Here is a 22,610-nt window from a genome sequence, read left to right on the forward strand (position 1 = left end):
GTGGCTCCAGGTGTTCCAGCGGGCAGTGGCTCCAGGTGTTCCAGCGGGCAGTGGCTCCAGGTGTTCCAGCGGGCAGTGGCTCCAGGTGTTCCAGTGGATCCAGGTGTTACAGCGGGCAGTGGCTCCAGGTGTTCCAGTGGCTCCAGGTGTTCCAGTGGCTCCAGGTGTTCCAGCGGGCAGTGGCTCCAGGTGTTCCAGTGGCTCCAGGTGTTCCAGCGGGCAGTGGCTCCAGGTGTTCCAGTGGCTCCAGGTGTTACAGCGGGCAGTGGCTCCAGGTGTTCCAGTGGCTCCAGGTGTTCCAGTGGACAGTGGCTCCAGGTGTTCCAGTGGCTCCAGGTGTTACAGCGGACAGTGGCTCCAAGTGTTACAGCGGACAGTGGCTCCAAGTGTTACAGCGGGCAGTGGCTCCAGGTGTTACAGCGGCTCCAGGTGTTACAGTGGGCAGTGGCTCCAGGTGTTACAGTGGGCAGAGTGTGAGAAGCTCAGCACAATAACAGATGAGTAATATCCACTGCTCAGCTGACACACACACACACACACAGTATTGTAAGTAAACATACAAGACTGGGGTACACACAAACACACACTGCGGTATGACACACTCTCCCCTCCACCCCCTCATTAACCTCACCAGTTCTTTGCTCTCCCCAGAGAAGGCCTCCTCTACGTACAGTCTTCCTACAGCGTTGTCCATATTGTTGTTGACGTAGATGGCACACTGCCGCCACACCGCCGCCTCCGACGTGGTACCGTACAGCGCCTGCAGGGGAAAACGCAGCATGGCTCACGCTGATGACATCACACACACCAGAGAGATAGTGAGATGTAGGAAGAGAAGATAGAGTAGAGAGAAAGGAGGGAGGGAGGTAGAGTAAAAGGAGGAGATGGCGTGTCTGTACCTTGCGGAAGGCTTTCCTGGTGTCCCTGTACTGCCTGCTCAGACCCACCACCATGTTCATGACAAAACGCCAGACCATGTAATTCTGCAGGTCTCTGGAAACAACAACATGAAGGTACTACACCAGCAACTATCTACAATGCACTAGATTAGAATGTTTGATTAACTGATGCTTATCGTCACTTTATAATTCTGTTTCTTTTTCAATGTTCTCATCTCAGTGTATTTGGCTAGGACAAGGTTGAGTCAATGTGCTCACCTCTTAGTGTACTTGGCCAGGACAGGTTTGAGTCGTCTGTAGTAGTTAGGTGCGTAGTTGATGACATTCTCTGTGTCAGGCACAGTGATGCCGACCGTCCCCATGATCTTCCTGGTGAAGTAACTCCAGTCAAACACCTGAGAGGAGGGGTTTATCATCAGACATCGTTAACAGAGCAGAAAACTCACGCATAGCACGCACACACCCACACACACACAGTCTCTTACTTGTGTGTCGACCTCCAGGCTGAAGTTAGCATTGAGAACACCCAGCTCCATGTTGTTGTAGAGGAGAACTGGGTTGTTACGGTCCTCTGGAGTGTCAGTGGCCTGTAGGGGGTTATTCAGTACCCAACACCATTAACTGTATGTTTATCAAAAACAGGCACTGTTGAACACATCATAAATGCCTCTGTCAATAAAACACACACACAGCAGTGTAGGTCCAGACACACCAACAGCAACAAACAGCATTTTCTACACTGTAAATGTCAGTACCAGAACATTCTGGTTCTATTGTAAAAGGCAGCAGTGTAGCACTGAGCAATGGGACCTGTTGATCTGTTACAAATCTGTTTAGAAAGAGCGCATGGGCACCACACCAACTGTTAAGAACCAGCACCACCTGGTTACCACACCAACTTAAGAACCAGAGCCGTAAAACATACATGGGTTAAGAACTTTTGTGAAAGAGCACAGTTTGAAAGATATGGCAAATAGAAAAACCCGGATGGACATCAGAAATAGATGGGAGGGGTTGAGGAAGGACAGGAGTAAAAACAAACAAAATAGAACTATTGTAAAATAGACTGTCCATAAAATGTATATAGTATGTAAAAGCTGGAAGAAGCTGCCTCAGTGTTGTTTAGGGATGGGAGGGTTAGAACGTAAAAAAGGAAAATCTATTTTAAAAAGATATGTATGCATGTACAGTTGAAGTCAGAAGTTTACATACACCTTAACCAAATAAACTGAGTTTAAATGTTTCACAATTCCTGACATTTAATCCTAGTAAAAATGCCCGTCTTAGGTCAGTTAGGATCACCACTTTACTTTAAGAATGTGAGATGTCAGAACAATAGTAGAGAATGATTTATATCAGCTTTTATTTCTTTCATCACATTCCCAGTGGGTCAGAAGTTTACATACACTCAATTAGTATTTGGTAGCATTGCCTTTAAATCGTTTTACTTGGGTCAACCGTTTTGGGTAGCCTTCCACAAGCTTCCCACAGTAAGTTGGGTGAATTTTGGCCCATTCCTCCTGACAGAGCTGGTGTAAGCAAGTCAGGTTTGTAGGCCTCCTTGCTCGCACACCCTTTTTCAGTTCTGTCCACAAATGTTCTATAAGATTGATGTCAGGGCTTTGTGATGGCCACTCCAATACCTTGACTTTGTTGTTCTTAAGCCATTTTGCCTCAACTTTGGAAGTATGCTTGGGGTCATTGTCCATTTGGAAGACCCATTTGCGACCAAGCTTTAACTTCCTGACTGATGTCTTGAGATGTTGCTTCCATATATCCACATAATTTTTGTGCCTCATGATGCCATCTATTTTGTGAAGTGCACCAGCCCCTCCTGCAGCAAAGCACCCCCACAACATGATGCTGCCACCCATGTGCTTCACGGTTGGGAAGGTGTTCTTTGGCTTGCAAGCCTCCCCCTTTTTCCTCCAAACATAATGATGGTCATTATGGCCAAACAGTTCCATTTTTGTTTCATCAGACCAGAGGAAATTTCTCCAAAAAGTACGATCTTTGTCCCCATGTGCAGTTGCAAACCGTAGTCTGGCTTTTTTAATGGCGGTTTTGGAGCAGTGGCTTCTTCCTTGCTGAGCGGCCTTTCAGGTTATGTTGATATAGGACTCGTTTTACTGTGGATATAGATACTTTTGAACCCGTTTCCTCCAGCATCTTCACAAGGTTCTTTGCTGTTGTTCTGGGATTGATTTGCACTTTTTGCACCAAAGTTCGTTCATCTCTAGGAGACAGAACACGTCTCCTTCCTGAGCAGTATGATGGCTGCGTGGTCCCATGGTGTTTACACTTGCGTACTATTGTTTGTACTGATGAACGTGGTACCTTCAGGCATTTGGAAATTGCTCCCAAAGATGAAACAGACTTGTGGAGGTCTACACATTTTTTTCCTGAGGTCTTGGCTGATTTCCTTTGATTTTCCCATGACGTCAAGCAAAGAGGCACTGAGCTTGAAGGTAGGCGTTGAAATACATCCACAGGTACACCTCCAATTGACTCAAATTATGTCAATTAGCCTATCAGAAGCGTCTAAAGCCATGACATTTTCTGGAATTTTCCAAGCTGTTTAAAAGGCACAGTCAACTTCGTGTATGTAAACTTCTGACCCACTGGAATTGTGATACAGTGAATTATAAGTGAAATAATCTGTCTGTAAACAATTGTTGGTAAAATTACTTGTGTCATGCACGAAGTAGATGTCCTAACCGACTTGCCAAAACTATAGTTTGTTAACAAGACATTTTTAATGACTCCAACCTAAGTGTATGTAAACTTCGGACTTCAACTGTATGTATGTATGTATGTATGTATGTATGTATGTATGTATGTATGTATGCATGCATGTATGCATGTATGTCACCGGTCAAAAGTTTTAGAACATCTACTCATTCAAGGGTTTTTCTTTATTTTTTCTATTTTCTACATTGTAGAATAATAGTGAAGACATCAAGTGCTCTTTAAAATCAACAGTTTTCAGCTGTGCTAACATAATTGCAAAAGGGTTTTCTAATGATCAATTAGCCTTTTAAAATGATAAACTTGGATTAGCTAACACAACGTGCCATTGGAACACAGGCGTGATGGTTGCTGATAATGGGCCTCTGTACGCCTATGTAGATAATCCATTTTATTTATTTATAAAAACAGCCGTTTCCAGCTACAATGGTCATTTACAACATTAACAATGTTGACACTATTTCTGGTCAATTTGATGTTATTTTAAATGGACAAAAACAAGGAAATGTCTAAGTGACCCCAAACTTTTGAACGGTAGTATGTATGTATGTATGCATAATATATAACATAAATCAGCTGTTTGCTAGGGATAGAAAAAGTGTGACACCGATCAGGCCCTCGAGGACTGGAGTTGACCACCCCCTGATCTAGAGAATCACTATTACCTCTCCCTCATCTTCACAGTCATTTGTTACAGAACAACAGCAGATCATAAGTAAAGCAGGTGTTCCTAGAGCAGCGCTGTTGAACTTACATTGGCGATGTCCTTCTCCAGCTCAATGACCCTGGTGACCTCCTCTCCGATCTGGGTCTCGTTGACCACCAGACTGCGGTCGGTGCGCATCAGCTTGGCCACGTCTATCATGAACTGTTTGTATGCTCTACATGGCTGGGAGGACACACACAGAAACACACCTTAAAAACACGTATTGTAGTATCAACAGAAAAGAAAAAAGCAGTCATAAGTAGTTGTGTAGCTAAGGAAGAATGAGAGACACTGTATTCACATCACTGTAAATATAAATGAGAGACACTGTATCGACATCACTGTAAATATAAATGAGAGACACTGTATCCACATCACTGTAAATATAATGAGACACTGTATTCACATCACTGTAAATATAATGAGACACTGTATTCACATCACTGTAAATATAATGAGACACTGTATTCACATCACTGTAAATATAATGAGACACTGTATTCACATCACTGTAAATATAATGAGACACTGTATTCACATCACTGTAAATATAATGAGACACTGTATTCACATCACTGTAAATATAAATGAGGCTCAATGATCTTCCTTTTGGTAATACGAGACAGGAAAACAACTCCATAGGAGGAGACTCGCTCGCATTCAAAATGAACATCAAAGCACCAAACACCTATCCCCTCCAGGCCAGGCTTGGCAAGTACAGAATATCAATCAGCGATGGTACTTAGTAAAATGAAACCATTCCAGAGAATGTCTACCTCAAAACACATGTGGTTTGGGTTGGGCTGCGACCAAATATGTCTCATCACACACACACACACACACACACACACACACACGTGTGCACAAACGCATACACAATATACCCCCAAACTAACATACACACATCCACTCACACTCCAGCTAGTCATATTGACATGAGTAACAGTACGAAACGTTGAAACATGCGTTATCCGTGGGCCAAAAATGTGACCAGTATTTAGGGGATAATACTGGGGTTGATTGTTTCTCCATAACAGAGACCTCCTCAGGCAAACAGGTTTATCTGGAGGTCTGTGTAAACACACTAGCACAGGAGGTTCAGAAACCACTAGAGCATGTCTATGCTGATGCGTCCTGAAGTTCATTTACCCATACTGGAGGTTTGGACCCAGTGTCAGCGTAATTACCTGGAGAGGATGTTGATCTTATCCTAAACTGATGCTGAGGGCTTGGAGTCTATGCTGATGTGGGTCGTTGTGTTCTTGGTGGATTGACCAGTGATAAGAACAACAGGAAACCCAGACATACCCGTCCAGAGAACTAATTTCCTCCACAGCTCCAGACAGAGAAATAATGTGTGTATTATGTGCTTAGCAGGTACATGCCTACCTCTGCATAGGACCCAGTACAGCTATAGTGATCTCTGGATAAGAGGCCAAGGCTGGTTTGCTGGTCAAACTGGCAAGAGAGAGAGAAAATCAGGACACAAGCAGCCATTTATTCAACAGCAGGAGAAAGCCAATACACTCACTAAACACCTGGACCATAAAGCCTATCCATATTATTCATTACGTCAGAAACTGCATCGTTAATAGTTGGTATGACTGTTAAACTGAACAGGATACTTTAAAGGAGTGCAGTGGCTCATTTGTAGACATATAATAGCGCATTCCCATAGGGTGGCGCACAATTGGCCGAGCGTCGTCCTGGTTAGGGTTTGGCCGGTGTAGGCCATCATTGTAAAATAAGAATTTGTTCTTAACCAACTTGCCTAGTTAAACAAATCAAAATAACAATGATGGGTAAATACATACAGATGGATGTGTGTGCCTGTGTGTGTAATTCTGTAAGAATGTAGAGGTTGTGTGACCAATGAGAGCATGTATTGCTAATGTAGGAGGTTCAGAGAGTTTAGTGTGTGAATACTTCACACTGTTAGATGTAAGGTATACAAAAGATTTACAGTAGTTTATTGAGCAAAGAGGTACCCTAAATCCCTACCCGAGAGGGTTAAAGGGTGCATGTGACGGAGTACAGGCGTTCTCTCTGCGCATGTGACGGAGTACAGGCGTTCTCTCTGCGCATGTGACGGAGTACAGGCGTTCTCTCTGCGCATGTGACGGAGTACAGGCGTTCTCTCTGCGCATGTGACGGAGTACAGGCGTTCTCTCTGCGCATGTGACGGAGTACAGGCGTTCTCTCTGCGCATGTGACGGAGTACAGGCGTTCTCTCTGCGCATGTGACGGAGTACAGGCGTTCTCTCTGCGCATGTGACGGAGTACAGGCGTTCTCTCTGCGCATGTGACGGAGTACAGGCGTTCTCTCTGCGCATGTGACGGAGTACAGGCGTTCTCTCTGCGCATGTGACGGAGTACAGGCGTTCTCTCTGCGCATGTGACGGAGTACAGGCGTTCTCTCTGCGCATGTGACGGAGTACAGGCGTTCTCTCTGCGCATGTGACGGAGTACAGGCGTTCTCTCTGCGCATGTGACGGAGTACAGGCGTTCTCTCTGCGCATGTGACGGAGTACAGGCGTCTCTCTGCGCATGTGACGGAGTATAGGCGTTCTCTCTGTGCATGTGATGGAGTATAGGCGTTCTCTCTGTGCATGTGATGGAGTATAGGCATTCTCTCTGTGCATGTGATGGAGTATAGGCATTATCTCTGTGCATGTGACGGCCACCTACATGAATGATGTGTGAATTGGAGTCTTTGTCATCAGTGCCGATAAAAAAATTAACCAAGACATGAGTTCCATATTTTTCATTTAGTATGGCAATGGCATCCTCCAACTTCCATGTGTTACCTAAGTAGAAGAGGAGAGGACAGAGGAGATTTGAATTGGATTGTGGATAGATTTTTCTTTAAATGGGTGTAGGACACACAGTGCGAGAAGAGCAGTGTAGATTACCATAGACACTCTCCCAGTCGTCTGTTGCTATTGGCCACTCAAATACATTAGGGAGCATGTCTAGTAAAGGAGCTCCCCCCCTTTTCTCAATCTGACCTTCAGAGGTGGGAGAAAAGAAAGAAAAAAAAACCACAGGAAGTGACCAAGGTTAACTCACAGTTTAAAAAGCGGTAGACAACTCATTTGACTGAAATGTCTGAATTGAAATGTTATTGACCCCAACAAAACAGACCAGCAGACTCACTCTCATTGGTGCAGGATCTGTAGAGGGTCTTGGCTTTAGTGAGGGCACTGGCCTCTCCCTCCACGCTTTTCTCCAAAACATCTATAATGAGGTGGGGAGATCAGTTCAGCTGCGAGTGTTGTGAGTAACATGGAATCTGTGTTTTGGAGGACAATAGAATGCCCCCCCCAGAGAGACCAGACAGAACTCAGCCAGACCCCAGGCCAAGGTCTGTCTGCTGGCACCGCTGCTTTTCACCACATAACAAACATTGAGAAACATCACAGAACAAAAAACAGCAGGGTAAAAACAATGCTTTAAATTGGAGGTCTTTCCCACATGCACTAGCAGTGGTAATAGTAGGAAGAAACCCATTGGCTAGAGTTAGGACAAAGAATGTGCTTTTATTTTTCTCTCAACCTTTTTGTATCACCCACTCTGTATTTCTACCTTTTATCTGCCCCCCCCCCCCTCTTTCTTTCTTCTTACAGTAACAGCTGTCTGCCCTCTCTTTCTTCAATCTTACAGTAACAGCTCTCTGTCATCTCAATCTTCCTCTTTCCCTCTACCCCGATTCCCTCTTTCCATCACCCCCTCTTCTGGTTAGGGCAGAACCCCTGCTGTCTCATTACCTAGTGTGCACTATTTATCTGCTCATTTAATCTTAATGAAGCTCTGGGTTAGGAACCCTTCATAGGGAGCTTCCTGCCAAAGGGCACAGATCATGTGTGTATGATTGGATTAACAACTGACTGGTGTGTGTGTGTGTGTGTGTGTGTACACACGCATATGGATTAAAGACCACATGATGCTCGTGAGGCACGCACACATACACACACACACACTTAAATAATGTGACCTTATCTGGCACCAACATCAGGGCCCATCCTGATAAAAAGGAACTAAACAGGAAGTGTGTCTCCGCAGAGCAAATCCTCCATGTATATGTTCTACAGACCCAGGCAACAACTGCAGTATTGCTGACAAGCTGAACATGGAGCACGGATTTGTTGGGACTTGACTTCTGACATCGTGCTGTCTGACCCTCTGTGCTGTCATAAGATGTCTGACTTAGACATTCTGTCTAACCACATAAATGCGGTAAAGAGGTCAATCGAACTCAAGCTAATCAATTGAAGTGGCATGGTAATGCGTGGGCAAAGATCCCAAATATCTTAATTGCCCCCCCCCCAGCAAAATTGTACCCGCCTGTTTTGCGGGTACTATTTAATAAAGCTGCCAGTTGAGGACTTGTGAGGCGTCTGTTTCTCAAACTAGACACTAAAGTACTTGTCCTCTTGCTCAGTTGTGCACCGTGGCCTCCCACTCCTCTTTCTAATCTGGTTAGAGCCAGTTTGCGCTGTTCTGTGAAAGTAGTAGTAGTACACAGCGTTGTACGAGATCTTTAGTTTCTTAGCAATTTCTCACATGGAAAAGCCTTCATTTCTTAGAACAAGAATAGACTGATGAGTTTCAGAAGAAAGGTTTATGTCTCTGGCCATTTTGAGCCTGTAATCAAACCCACAAATGCTGAGGCTCCAGATACTCAACTAGTCTAAAGAAGGCCAGTTTTATTGCTTCTTTAATCAGAACAGTTTTCAGCTGTGCTAAGATAATTGCAAAAGGGTTTTCTAATGATAAATTTGCCTTTTAAAAATGCTAAAAACTTGGATTATCTAAACACAACATTCCATTGGAACACAGGAGTGATGGTTGCTGATAATGGGCCTCTGTACGCCTATGTAGATATTCCATGAAAAAAAAAATAATGCAATTTCCAGCTACAATAGTCATTAACAATGTCTAAGAGTAACTGCAGAAACTTGCAGTTGACTACAGTCAAAAGTGAATGACCTTTGATTTGTATAAAGTTCATGCTATCGACATATGCTATCGACATATAGCAAGTCAGACAATGTTTTTAAACATTGTGCAACACCTTGAAAGGCGGTGACCATTTGACAAAAGTGATCCGCTCTGTCTAACCCGCTGATGTCACTTGTCTGTCTGACAGACATTTTGTCTGGCCCTTTGTGATGTCACTGACAGCTCATTGGGCCCTTCCCACAGAGATAACAACCATGTCACCTCCCATTTCCTCACTTCCCTTTCTCTAAGTTAATCCCAATCTTTCTACATCTCTCTCTTTTGGACTTGCACCAGTCTCCCTCCCCCTCCGGCACAAACAAGGTACAATTAAAAAGCTCACGGTCAATTGGGCAAATTATTGCAGAGTATGCCATACCTGAAACAAAGAGAGAGGTGGAAAACTGTCCTACCCACACACAGCTGTGGTTAAGAGCCAAGAGCAGTGCCTCATTAAGCCCGTCAAAACAGTTTGCGCATATATTATGACAAGAGGTTGTCGTTTTTGTTCGTTTTGGTGAGGGTTTTTTCAGCTGTTCGTGCACACAATTGTTTAAAAATGTAAGATTAAAGGCTTCGAGTTGTTTAAACAGAAATGTTCTTTCAGCTCAGATTTACTCAAGAGGCATACAACGCAGCGTAGGCTTAGCCTATAGGCCTAGTGACTGTCATTTTTTGATGTATTCATTTCGGGTTCACAGTGCAGACCGAACCGATGTCCCCGTACTGAACGGGTCGGTAGTAGGAGTGGGAACTGTGGACGGGTTTGTTGTCATTAAATGAGAGAGGAGTAGTTTTTCATGCACATTCTTTATCTTGAGAAATACTGGACCAAACATCTTAGTTAAATGGAAAACTGCACAACTAAGGTCTCCTCAGCAGAAACATCGAAATTAAATCAGATTTTTTGTATTTACCTTATTTTGAGGAAGTGTATACTGGCTATGTTGTTGCTACAGCGTCTAAAAGAGAGACAAACATTTATACTGCCACTCATTTTTTTTAAGCCGAAGGTCTTTTAAGGGAGTATGCGAGGCACATATGTTCGTGTCGCCATAGCTGAGGAGACCAAACCTAATATGTGGGCGCCTATAGGGTTCCTTTATGACTTTCTATTGCAGTGGAGAACAATGTGAGGCATTTATGAGCGGCCGCAAACCCCCCCACACACACACAAGCCTACACAAACATTCCGTTGAAACACACATACCGATACAGTACAGGTTATTTACTGCTGTTAACACCTGCTGTCAACACCTGATGTTAACGGCTGTCCAGGTGTGGCCAGAGCAGCGCCCTGCAGGCAGCTGTTAACAGATACAGGATATGCTGACCAGGCAGAACACTTGTCAGTCAGGCTCCATGGTCCTGAGATCTAGTTACTACAGGATGTGACAGGAAACTCCAGACAGACATGGGAGCACACATACAGCATCCCACATCTCTGTCCGTCAGGATTTGAAATGCAATATTCTTCCATTGGCACAAAGCGCATTTCATCACATGTGGATTCAGTGTGCGACAGTAGAAGATTAGACCATCAGGACCAATGACAAAACACAACCTTATTTTTCCCCTCTTATCTTTTCATACAGTTTGTTCCTGTGAATTTTGTCTTAACCTTGACTGTTATTAGCAGACACAATTGTCTACCCGTCTGGTACCAGGGTGAGCTTTTCTTCTGACAGTATTGTTCTGGTGATAATGACGTCTGATAGAGAAAGTGTGGAGACTGATTACTGTAATTCAGAGACATAAACCTGAGAATCAAAACACAGACAAAAAAAAATTAAATAATAATAATAAAATCCAATCAGGCTTTGGCAGTGGACAATCATGCCCATTCACTCAGACAAATTAGGACCCCCAAGAGTACTCTACCGCTGATTTACAGTACGCTTTAAAAAGCCATACAAGTTAATCACAGATACTTGAGACGTCAAAAGACAGAAAGGAGGAGGTGGAGAGCATAACAGAGGGAGGCAGATGAGAAGAGGAGAGAAAGAAAGGGGTGATCCAGAGTGTGATTGAGGGCATATAAAGTGGAACAGGAAGAGGTCGACTGTAAAATATGCTAAAAGAGAGGGGTGAGAGTCTCATATTTCCACCCACCTGTCTACCATTAATCCAGAGTAATTTTGGATGAAGAAAATCATTTTCTACAGTGTAGGGGCTCTTTAACAGAGGGTAACCCCATCTGCCATTCAGCATGCTTCAGATTGACTGGCAGCTAGCAGAACTCGGCTAGCCGAACCAAACAAGTTTGCTCGCATCCTCCCTTAAAAAGACTTTCGCTTGAAAAACAAGAAAAAAAAGTGTCAATAGTACTGTTTGTCCATTTTTAAAATCCGTAGCCAGCATACACTTCCTCAAAAAAAGATTAATTCTGAATTAACTCAATAAATAATGACGCCGGAGGATATGGCTGCCGTTTCACAGTCCCCTAACTAATTGTGATAGAGAGATAGAGAGATAGAGAGATATATATATATATATTTTTTCACTTTATTTGTAACTTAAATTTATACATAAATGTTTCTGCCACCGTCTCTTACGACCGAAAAGAGCTTCAAGATATCAGGACAGCGATTACTCACCTCGTACTGGAAGAAGAGTTTTTCCTTTACCGAGTCGGACGCAAAGGATTTACTTCAGACACCAGACAAGGCCCAAATCCTCGTCATTCACATGAAGAGCCAGAGATATCAGGGACGTAGCTCTCGGTGCCTTGTAAGGATCCGACGGCGAGTGGGTAATCTGCATTTGCCGTCGGTCCTATTAGCCAACGTACAATCATTGGATAATAAAATAGACTAACTACGATCACGTATATCCTACCAACGGGACACTAAAGACTGTATTATCTTATGTTTCACCGAGTCGTGGCTGAACGACGACATGAATAACATACAGCTAGAAGGTTTTACGCTGTATCGGCAGGATAGAACAGCCGCCTCTGGTAAGACAATGGGTGGTGGTCTATGTATATTTGTAAACAACAGCTGGTGAACGAAATCTAATGAAGTCTTAAGGTTTTTGCATCTCATGGTAAGCTGGAGACCACACTATTTACCAAGAGAGAGTTTATCATCTAGATTCTTCGTAGCAGTCTATTTACCACCACAAACTGATGCTGGCACTAAGACCGCACTCAATGAGCTTTATAAGGCCATAAGTAAACAGGAAACGCTCATCCAGAGGTGGCGCTCCTATTGGCAGGGGACTTTAATGCAACTTAGTTTCTACCAGCATGTTAAATGAGCAACCAAAGGGGGAACAAAAACCGACAAACAGACAAAGCGTCAATACAGGACTAGGATTGAATCGTAATACACCACCGTATTACAGACTACAGAGGGAAGCACAGCCACGAGCTTCCCAGTGACACAAGCCTACTAGATGAGCTAAATTACTTCTATGCTCGCTTCGAGACAAGCAACACTGAAACATGCATGAGAGCACCAGCTGTTACGGACGACTGAGTGATCACGCTCTCCGCAGACAATGTGAGTAAGACCTTTTAAACAGGTCAACATTCACAAGGCCGCAAGGCCAGACAGATTACCAGGATGTCTACATCCAAGCATGCGCTGACCAACTGGCAAGTGTCTGCACTGATATTTTCAACCTCTCCCTGTCCGAGTCTATAATACCAATATGTTTCAAGCAGACCGCCATAGTCCCTGTGCCCAAGAACACTTAGGTAACCTGCCAAAAGGTTGCTGGATCGAATCCCCGAACTGACAAGGTAAAAATCTGTCATTCTGCCCCTGAACAAGGCAGTTAACCCACTGTTCCCCGGTAGGCCGTCATTGTAAATAAGAATTTGTGCTTAACTGACTTGCCTAGTTAAATAAAGGTTAAAAATTATGACAACCAACCTGTAGCACTCACGCCTGTAGCCATGAAGTGCATTGAAAGGCTGGTCATGGCTCACATCAACACCATTATCCCAGAAAACCTATACCCTCTCCAATTTGCATACTGCCCCAACAGATGATGCAATCTCTATTGCACTCCACACTGCCCTTTCACACCTGGACAAAAGGAACACATTTACATTTGAAGTCGGAAGTTTACATACACCTTAGCCAAATACATTTAAACTCAGTTTCACAATTCCTGACATTTAATCCTAGTAAAAATGCCCCGTCTTAGGTCAGTTAGGATCACCACTTTATTTTAAGAAATGTCAGAATAATAGTAGAGAGAATGATTTCTTTCAGCTTTATTTCTTTCATCACATACCCAGTGGGTCAGAAGTTTACATACACTCAATTAGCATTTGGTAGCATTGCCTTTAAATTGTTTAACTTGGGTCAAATGTTTTGGGTAGCCTTCCACAAGCTTCCCACAATAAGTTGGGTGAATGTCGGCCCATTCCTCCTGACAGCGCTGGTGTAACTGAGTTAGGTTTGTAAGCCTCCATGCTCACATGTGCTTTTTCAGTTCTGCCCACAAATTTTCTATAGGATGGAAGCTTCTAAAGCCATGACATAATTTTCTGGAATATTCCAAGCTGTTTAAAAAGGCACAGTCAACTTAGTTTTTGTAAACTTCTGACCCACTGGAATTGTGATACAGTGAATTATACGTTAAATAATCTGTCTGTAAACAATTGTTGGAAAAATTACTTGTGTCATGCACAAAGTAGATGTCCTAACCGACTTGCCAAAACTATAGTTTGTTAACAAGAAATTTGTGGAGTGGTTGAAAAACGAGTTAATGATTCCAACCTAAGTGCATGTAAACTTCAGATTTCAACTGTATGCGAGAATGCTGTTCATTGACTACAGCTCAGCGTTCAACACCATAGTGCCCTCAAAGCTTATCACTAAGCTAAGGACCCTGGGACTAAACACTCTCTGCAACTGGATCCTGGACTTCCTGAAGGGCCACCCACAGGTGGTAAGGATAGGTAACAACACATCCGCCATGCTGATCCTCAACACTGGGACCCCTCAGGGGTGCGTGCTCAATCCCCTCCTGTACTCCCTGTTCACTCATGACTGCATGGCCAGGCACGACACCATCATTAAGTTTGCCAATGACAAAACGATGAGACCGCGTATAGGGTAAAGGTCAGGGACCTGGCAGTGTGGTGCCAGGATAACAACCTCTCCCTCAACGTGATCAAGACAAAGGAGATGATTGTGGACTGCAGGAAGAGGACCAAGCACGCCCCCATTCTCATCGACAGAGCTGTAGTGGAACAGATTGAGGGCTTCAAGTTCCTTGGCGTCCACATCACCAACAACCTATCATGGTCCAAGCACACCAAGACTGTTGTGAAGAGGGCACGATAACGCTTATTCAGGAGACTGAAAAGATTTAGCATGAGTCCCCAGATCCTCAAAAAGGTCTACAGCTGCACCATCGAGAGCATCCTAACTGGTTGCGTCACTGCCTGGTATGGCAACTGCTCAGCAGCAAACCACAAGGCGCAACAGAGGGTAGTGCGTACGGCCTAGTACATTACTGGGGCCAAACTTCCTGCCATCCAGGACCTATATACTGGGCAGTGTCAGAGGAAGGGCCTAAAAATTGTAAAAGATTCCAGCCACCCTGTTCTCTCTGCTACCGCACGGCAAGCAGTACTTGAGTTCCAAGTCTAGGTCCAAAAGGCTCCTTAACAGCTTCCATCTCCAAGCCATTAGACTGCTAAACAGTTAATTGAGTGGCTACCCAGACTATTTGCATCAACCCCCTTTTTTTTTTTTTTTTTTTTTTTAAATCGCTGCTGCTACTCGCTGTTTATTATCTATGCAGTAATTTTAGCCCTACCTACATGTACATTTACCTCGACTAACCTGTAACTCCGCACATGTGTACATTTAGTAGACAATCTTATCCAGAGAGACTTAGAGGAGCAATTGTGGTTAAGTGCCTTGCTCAAGGGCACATCAGAAGTTTGGGCTCGGGATTCAAACCAGCGACCTTTAAGTTACTGACGCAACAACACTCTTAACCGTTAAGAGCCCCTGTATATAGCTTCTTTAGTATTTTAATTGTGCTACTTATTTTATTACTTTATGTTTTACAATACTTTTTTAGCTAATATTTTATTTAAAAATAAAAAAATATTCATTGTTGGTTAAGGGCTTGTAAGTAAGCATTTCACAGTAAGGTCTACACCTGTTGTATTCGGCGCATGTGACAAATTAACTCTGTTACGGCTGGGGGTTCCGCTTGCGGAACGTTTCCACAACATTCGGTGAAATAGCAGGGCGCGAAATTAAAAAGAAAATGGAAATATTTAACTTTCATACATTCACAAGTGCAATACACCAAATTAAAGCTTAACTTCTTGTTAATCTAGCCACCATGTCAGATTTAAAAAAGGCTTTATGGCAAAAGCAAACCATGCGATTATCTGAGGACAGCACCCCATCAAACAAACACATGACAATCATATTTCAACCCGCCAGGCGCGACACAAAACTCAGAAATAACGATATAATTCATGCCTTACCTTTGAAGAGCTTCTTCTGTTGGCACTCCAATATGTCCCATAAACATCACAAATGGTCCTTTTGTTCGATTATTTCCGTCGTTATATCTCCAAAATGTCAATTTATTTGGCGCATTTGATTCAGAAAAACACCGGTGCCAACTCGCCCAACATGACTACAAAATATCTAATAAGTTACCTGTAAACTTGTTCCAAACAACTTTCCTAATCCAACTTTAGGTATTTTAAAACATAAATAATCAATACAATTTAAGACGGGATAAACTGCGTTCAATACCGGACGAAAACAAAGTGAAGCACGTTCCAGGTCGCGTGCACTAGGCTGGACCCTCGTTCTGAATAGCCGTACTTCTTAATTTCTCTAAAGAAAAACATCAACCAATTTCTAAAGACTGTTGCCATCTAGAGGAAGCAATAGGAACTGCAACCAAGTGCCACAGAAATCTAGGTTCCCATAGAAAACTAATTGAAAACACAGTGAACTCAACAAACAAAAGAATTCCTGGATGGTGTCTTCGGGGTCTCGCCTGCCAAATAAGTTCTGTTATACTCACAGACATTATTTTAACAGTTTTAGAAGAGTGTTTTCTATCCACATCTACCAATTATATGCATATCCTAGCTTCTGGGCCTGAGTAGCAGGCAGTTTACTTTGGGCACGCTTTGCATACGAACATGAAAATACTGCCCCCTATCCCAAACAGGTTATTAAGGGCTTTTAAGTAAGCATTTCACAGTAAGGTCTACACCGGTTGTATTCGGCACGTGACAAATTAACTCAGCAAAAAAATAAACGTCCTCTCACTGTCAACTGCATTTATTTTTAGCAAACTTAAATATTTGTATGAACATGACAAGATTCAACAGACAAACTGAACAAGTTCCACAGACATCTGACTAACAGAAATGGAATAATGTGTCCCTGAACAAAGGGTGGGGTCAAAATCAAAAATAACAGTATCTGGTGTGGCCACCAGCTGCATTAAATACTGCAGTGCATCTCCTTCTCATGGACTGCAACAGATTTGCCAGTGCTTGCTGTGAGATGTTACACCACTTTTCCACTAAGGCACCTGCAAGTTCCCGGACATTTCTGGGGGGGGAGAATGGCCCTAGCCCTCACCCTCCGATCCAACAGGTCCCAGATGTGCTCAATGGGATTGAGATCCGGGCTCGTCGCTGGCCATGGCAGAACACTGAAATTCCTGTCTTGCAGGAAATCACGCACAGAATGAGCAGTACGGCTGGTGGAATTGTCATGCTGGAGGGTCATGTCAGGATGAGCTTGCAGGAAGGGTATCACATGAGGGAGGAGGATGTCTTCCCTGTAATGCACAGCATTGAGATTGCCTGCAATGACAACAAGCTCGCGGTGACACACCGCCACAGACCATGAGGGACCCTCCACCTCGATCCCGCTCAAGAGTACAGGCCTCGGTGTAACGCTCATTCCTTCGACGATAAACGTGAATCCGACCATCAGCCCTCGTGAGACAAAACCACGACTCGTCAGTGAAGAGCATTTTTTTGCCCGTGCTGTCTGGTCCAGCAATGATGGGTTTGTGCCCATAGGTGACGTTGTTGCCGGTGATGTCTGGTGAGGACCTGCCTTACAACAGACCTACAAGTCCTCAGTCCAGCCTCTCTCAGCCTATTGCAGACAGTCTGAGCCCTGATCGAGGGATTGTGCGTTCCTGGTGTAACTCGGGCAGTTGTTGTTGCCATCCTGTACCTGTCCCACAGGTGTGATGTTCGGATGTACCGATCCTGTGTAGGTGTTGTTACACGTGGTCTGCCACTGCGAGGACGATCAGCTGTCCCTCCTGTCTCCCTGTAGCGCTGTCTTAGGTGTCTCAAAGTACGGAAATGGCAATTTATTGCCCTGGCCACATCTGCAGTCCTCATGCCTACTTGCAGCATGCCTAAGGCATGTTTATGCGGATGAGCAGGGACCCTGGGCATCTTTCTGTTGTTTTTCAGACTCAGTAGAAAGGCCTATTTAGTGTCTTAAGTTTTCACAACTGTGACCTTAATTGCCTACCGTCTGTAAGCTGTTAGTGTCTTAACGACCGTTCCAGAGGTGCATGTTCATTAATTGTTTACGGTTCATTGAACAAGCATGGGAAGCAGTGTTTAAACCCTTTACAATGAAGATCTGTGAAGTTATTTGGATTTTTACGACTTATCTTTGAAAGACAGGGTCCTGAAAATGTGACGCTTCTTTTTTTGCTGAGTTTACAATTTGATTTGGCCCACGTGCAGGGACATGCATATGTCCAATGTAATCAGACAGACCGTCAAGCCCCCACCTCCACCCACTCCTTTAGGTGTAAGGGAAGCCTTCCTGTAAATCTACTGTCACGATGGTGCTAACCAGATGGTGTTAAAGGCCTCCAACTATTCTAAGGTCGGGATTTCATCAGATGACGCTTTGTCCTCTATGCACCTTTTAAAATAAAATGTTCCTGCGTTGGCAGTAAACGCTGCAGATAGATGACACCATTAACCACAGTGACTATTCCTAGAGCCCCAGGTTTTCCCTGAAGGACAAGCTGCTTTAACCCCAGTAAATCCTCCAACCACACCAACCCTAGCCTGCACACTACCTCCCTGGCCAACAGATCCACACCCAGCCCCCTCTCACTCCTACCTCCCTGGCCAACAGATCCACACCCAGCCCCCTCTCACTCCTACCTCCCTGGCCAACAGATCCAAACCCAGCCCTCACACCTCCCTGGAAAACTCACTGAATCCAAACTGTGCCATGCTACAAGACTTATCTGACCTGGACACACATTCAGCTTCCTAGCAAGACATGAGTCTGTGTGTGTGTGTGTGTGTGTCTCTAACCTTTCAGGACCACCTCCAGTTCGTCTCGTAGGATGTCAAAGGTGCTGTATCGGGAGCTGGTCTCTGGGATGATGTTCTTCTTCAACCAGCCTCCACAGGCGTACTGGTAGAAGTTGTCACATGGGTCCACATTGGCATCCATGTTCTCTATCAGACGAGATGCTGCACACAGACAAATACAGCTCATATTCTACCTATGTATGTATGTATGTATGTATGTATGTATGTATGTATGTATGCATGTATGTATGCATGTATATTTACCTGACTGAGTGCAGTCCGCCGTGGTGCAGACACCATCTAAAAAGGGAAAAAAATATAAACCATCACTGCCAACTTAAAGGAGAATTGTTTTTTTTTTGGTTTTTTACAACCAAATCTCTATCTTTGATGTAATGGCATGTTATAGAAGCGTCCAAACACTTTTTTTTGCGATTTCACTTGGTTTTCAAGAGAGACTCGAGCGATACCTCTGTCCATTCTAGCAGCAGGCTACACGGAGAATGGAAGTGCTGGATATCGGAAACAGCTGGAGTCGCACAAAAAGGAATTTAATGCTGCGGATAAAGTTCAGAATGACAATTTCATGTGTATAACATCTAAAGATCTGCATCACTATACTGAGAGAGTTTCTGTTTCTAAAAGGAAGGAGATGTTTATGGAGCGTTTGTTTATGTTTTCTCAGAGACCCCGTACTGCACAATGAGGAAATGGAGAAGAAAAAACATTTTTTTTAAAGTGTCCAGACCCTTCTATAACATGCCACTTACATCAATAAGAGATTTGGTTGTTTAAAAAAATATATATAAAATAATTGTAAAAAAAACTTTTACTTAAGGCACTCTAAATGTATATTACATTAGATAAATTAAAGATGGATCACACTGTCACAAACCTCAAGGTGCTACAGGAAGTAGATGCACATCTAAGTGAACGGAACTGAATGAAAAATGTTTGACTTGGTTAAATGGCTGAATGAACATTTGGCTCCTGAGAGCGCTTCATTTGTAATGAATGTTTGGCATAATCTACATATAATCTTTGTTGATCCCCTTCTAGGAAATAACCAGGAGGGAAACCAGGAACTGTGCTTTGGTTTCCTGTGCAGTAATGAAGGGATTAGAATAGAACAGGGTTCTTGGTGAACATTTTGGTTTTTGCCCAACCACTACACAGCTGATTCAAATAACCAACTCATTATCAAGCTTTGGTCATTTGAGTCAGCGGTGTAGTGCCAGGGGAAGAAAACAACATCTCGTTCCTTTTCTCTGCTAATATGCTAATGTTGATAGTGATAATCAATAATAAAAAAAAAATGTAACAGTTAAGTAGATGTTTTAAACATGAATGAAATGGTGGGTGGGCTCCAAATCAGACTTGGGGTAAATAATTACTCTTTCAGGCTGTTTTCTGTCAAACTCATTAGCTGCGTTTATACAGGCAGCCCAATAAGGATCTTTTTTTTCACTAATTGTCTTTGACCAATCAAATCAGCTCTGAAAAAGATCTGCTGTGGAAAGATCTGCTGTGATTGAACAAAAGACAAAAAATATATATCTGAATTGGGCTGCCTGTTTAAACGTGTTAGCGCCATCTCGACTCCTAGGGACGTCCCTAACCTTAACCCAATGCAAACGCTGCATTTTTGGATCAGCCTTCTGTGGCTAATTTCTGTTTTGATTATCACAAAATGGTCACCCCACACACACTGTACTGTCCTCCTCAGGCTGTGTTCAACCGTAATTAGGCAGACAGCCAAACTCCATTCAAAAACCATGTCAAGAGTCAGGATTAGGCTTTCTCCAAACCTCCAGTATTTAATGAAATGGTGTGAAACTTCAAAGAAAAATGCAATGAACATGCAGCTCAGACATTACCCATTGTGCAACATAAGCATTCTGTTGTAGGTTAGGTAAAAGCTGTATACAATAAGCATATTGAAATGAACAATGTTCTAAATTCAAACACTGCCCAAATAGACCTGTATGATAGCATAAGTCATGATGAGATCACATTCAGCAAGCGATGCCATCTGCCACATAGTCCTGCTGTGGCTATGCAAAGTTACAGAAAAACCATGCACAATTACAGAAAGAAAAAAAAAAAAATCAATAAAAAGAATGTCCCTTGTCTGTCACGAATGTTGACAAAAATTACATTTGAACTTACTCTATCGATTGTTTGTGGGGTTTGTCCTTCAGTGGGTTGAAATTTGAGACAAAATATCCACAGGAAAGCATAATTAAACCGACTTCAAAACTCAGGTCTCTGTGTGTTTGCTCATGCACAAGACGATGGTACACGCAGACGATGCATACCACCCGTAGTCTTGCAGGTGTTTGTGGTTTTGCGCGTGTCAGGTCATAGAAATGCCAACTCCAGTTCCGGCGTCGCGCTCTAAGTTGGGTAAATAATACCTTCCTGTGGATATCTTGTTTCAAATTTAAACCAACTGAAGGACCAACTGTACAGACAACTGGCAGAGTAAGTTCAAAATGGAATCACATTCAACATTCTGGCTTGAAAAGGAAACTTTCCACAGTTTTGCAGTGCTTTGTTTAAGACTGAATCCCAAGAATTGGTATCACAGTCTGATTTATTAGGCAAGCTGCTACTCAGCAAAACAACTGACATAAAACCCAAACAACAACATCCTCTGAAGATAATAACTTCTGATATAGCAAGATGAACATACAGACAACATGTTAGACTTACAGACAATGCTTTCGCAGGCAGACACAACAAGGATGGCTAGAGATACCCCGGAATACATCTTCCTGTGATGAAGTGTGGTCAACTGATCCCAATGGAGCACATACCAAAATACCATAGAATAAAAAGCAATTAACAAGATGTAGTAGAACAAGCGTCGAGCAGGTGGCGCTAAAAATCGCAACACCATAATGAGGCAGAACACGCACAGTGACGCACACAGAGCGGTGCGGCAACTCTTGTGGTAAACTAGCTCCCTGTTTGCATCCTGCCTGCTGTGACTGTTTAAAAAAATGGATCCACTATAGTAGGCTGGGCAAGATTTCTGGACTATTATCAAAATCAATAAACCGTAGCACGTTTTGGGGCTTGTTCAGTGGCTTTTTACCTTGTTTTTTTGCTTAAAAAAGGGCAATACCAATGTCTACCACGGGCGGCTGGTGACACCTTAATTGGGGAGGATGGGCACATAGTAATAATATATGCCATTTAGCAGATACTTTCATCAAAGTGCCTTATGACTTATAGAAGTGACTGCATCCATTTTAAGTATGGTTAGTCCCAGGAATTGAACCCACAATCCTGACGTTGCAAAATCCGTGCTCCATCACCACCACGCTTGACCGTTGGTATGAGGTTCTTACTGTGGAAGGCAGTGTTTGGATTTTCACCAGACATAATGGGACCCTTCTCATCCAAAAAGTAGACAAGTTTTCCAAAAAGCTCCTGGATGATCATCAACACTCTTGGAAGAATTTTCTATGGACAGATGAGTCAAAGTATAACATTTTGGACAAAATGGGTCCCATTATGCCTGGCCAAAACCAAACACTGCATTCCACAGTAAGAACCTCATACCAACAGTCAAGCATGGTGGTGGTAGGGTGATGGTTTGAGGATGGTTTGCTGCCTCAGGACCTGGACAACTTGCCTTAATAAAAAGGAACCATGAATTCTGGTGTGTAACAAATAATTCCATAGGACAATATCAGGCCATTTGTCTGTGAGCTGAAGCACAGCAAGACAATAATCCAAAACACACAATCAAGTCTACATGAAAATGACTAAAAAGCAACACATTTGATGGTTTGGAATGGCCTAGTCAAAGTCCAGACCTAATCCCAATTGAGATGTTGTGGTAGGACTTGAAACAAGCAGTTTCAAAAAAGTTCTGCATGGAAAAAAGTGGGCAAAAGTTCCTCCACAGCGACATGAGAAACTG

General features: G+C 43.3%; 1 protein-coding gene across 7 annotated transcripts in view; it reads right to left on the bottom strand.

The window, feature by feature from the left end:
- Positions 1–22,610, bottom strand: part of LOC106581480 (neprilysin) — a 45,904-nt gene that overhangs the window by 12,162 nt on the left and 11,132 nt on the right. For 6 of the 7 annotated variants that reach the window (XM_045704046.1, XM_045704048.1, XM_045704051.1 and 3 more), the window contains 11 exons: positions 18,941–18,976; positions 18,677–18,838; positions 7,510–7,590; positions 7,266–7,361; positions 7,042–7,160; positions 5,743–5,811; positions 4,402–4,536; positions 1,385–1,486; positions 1,158–1,294; positions 900–993; positions 632–760 (listed from right to left, as the gene is read on the bottom strand). In XM_045704046.1, coding sequence (XP_045560002.1) covers positions 632–760; positions 900–993; positions 1,158–1,294; positions 1,385–1,486; positions 4,402–4,536; positions 5,743–5,811; positions 7,042–7,160; positions 7,266–7,361; positions 7,510–7,590; positions 18,677–18,838; positions 18,941–18,976 — 1,160 coding nt within the window. Of the gene's footprint in view, positions 1–631; positions 761–899; positions 994–1,157; positions 1,295–1,384; positions 1,487–4,401; positions 4,537–5,742; positions 5,812–7,041; positions 7,161–7,265; positions 7,362–7,509; positions 7,591–18,676; positions 18,839–18,940; positions 18,977–21,391; positions 21,465–22,610 lie in introns of those variants that run through there. The other variant, XM_045704049.1, reaches the window with a different exon arrangement.

Source organism: Salmo salar, chromosome ssa20 (genome assembly GCF_905237065.1).
Source record: "Salmo salar chromosome ssa20, Ssal_v3.1, whole genome shotgun sequence".
NCBI lineage: Eukaryota > Metazoa > Chordata > Actinopteri > Salmoniformes > Salmonidae > Salmo > Salmo salar.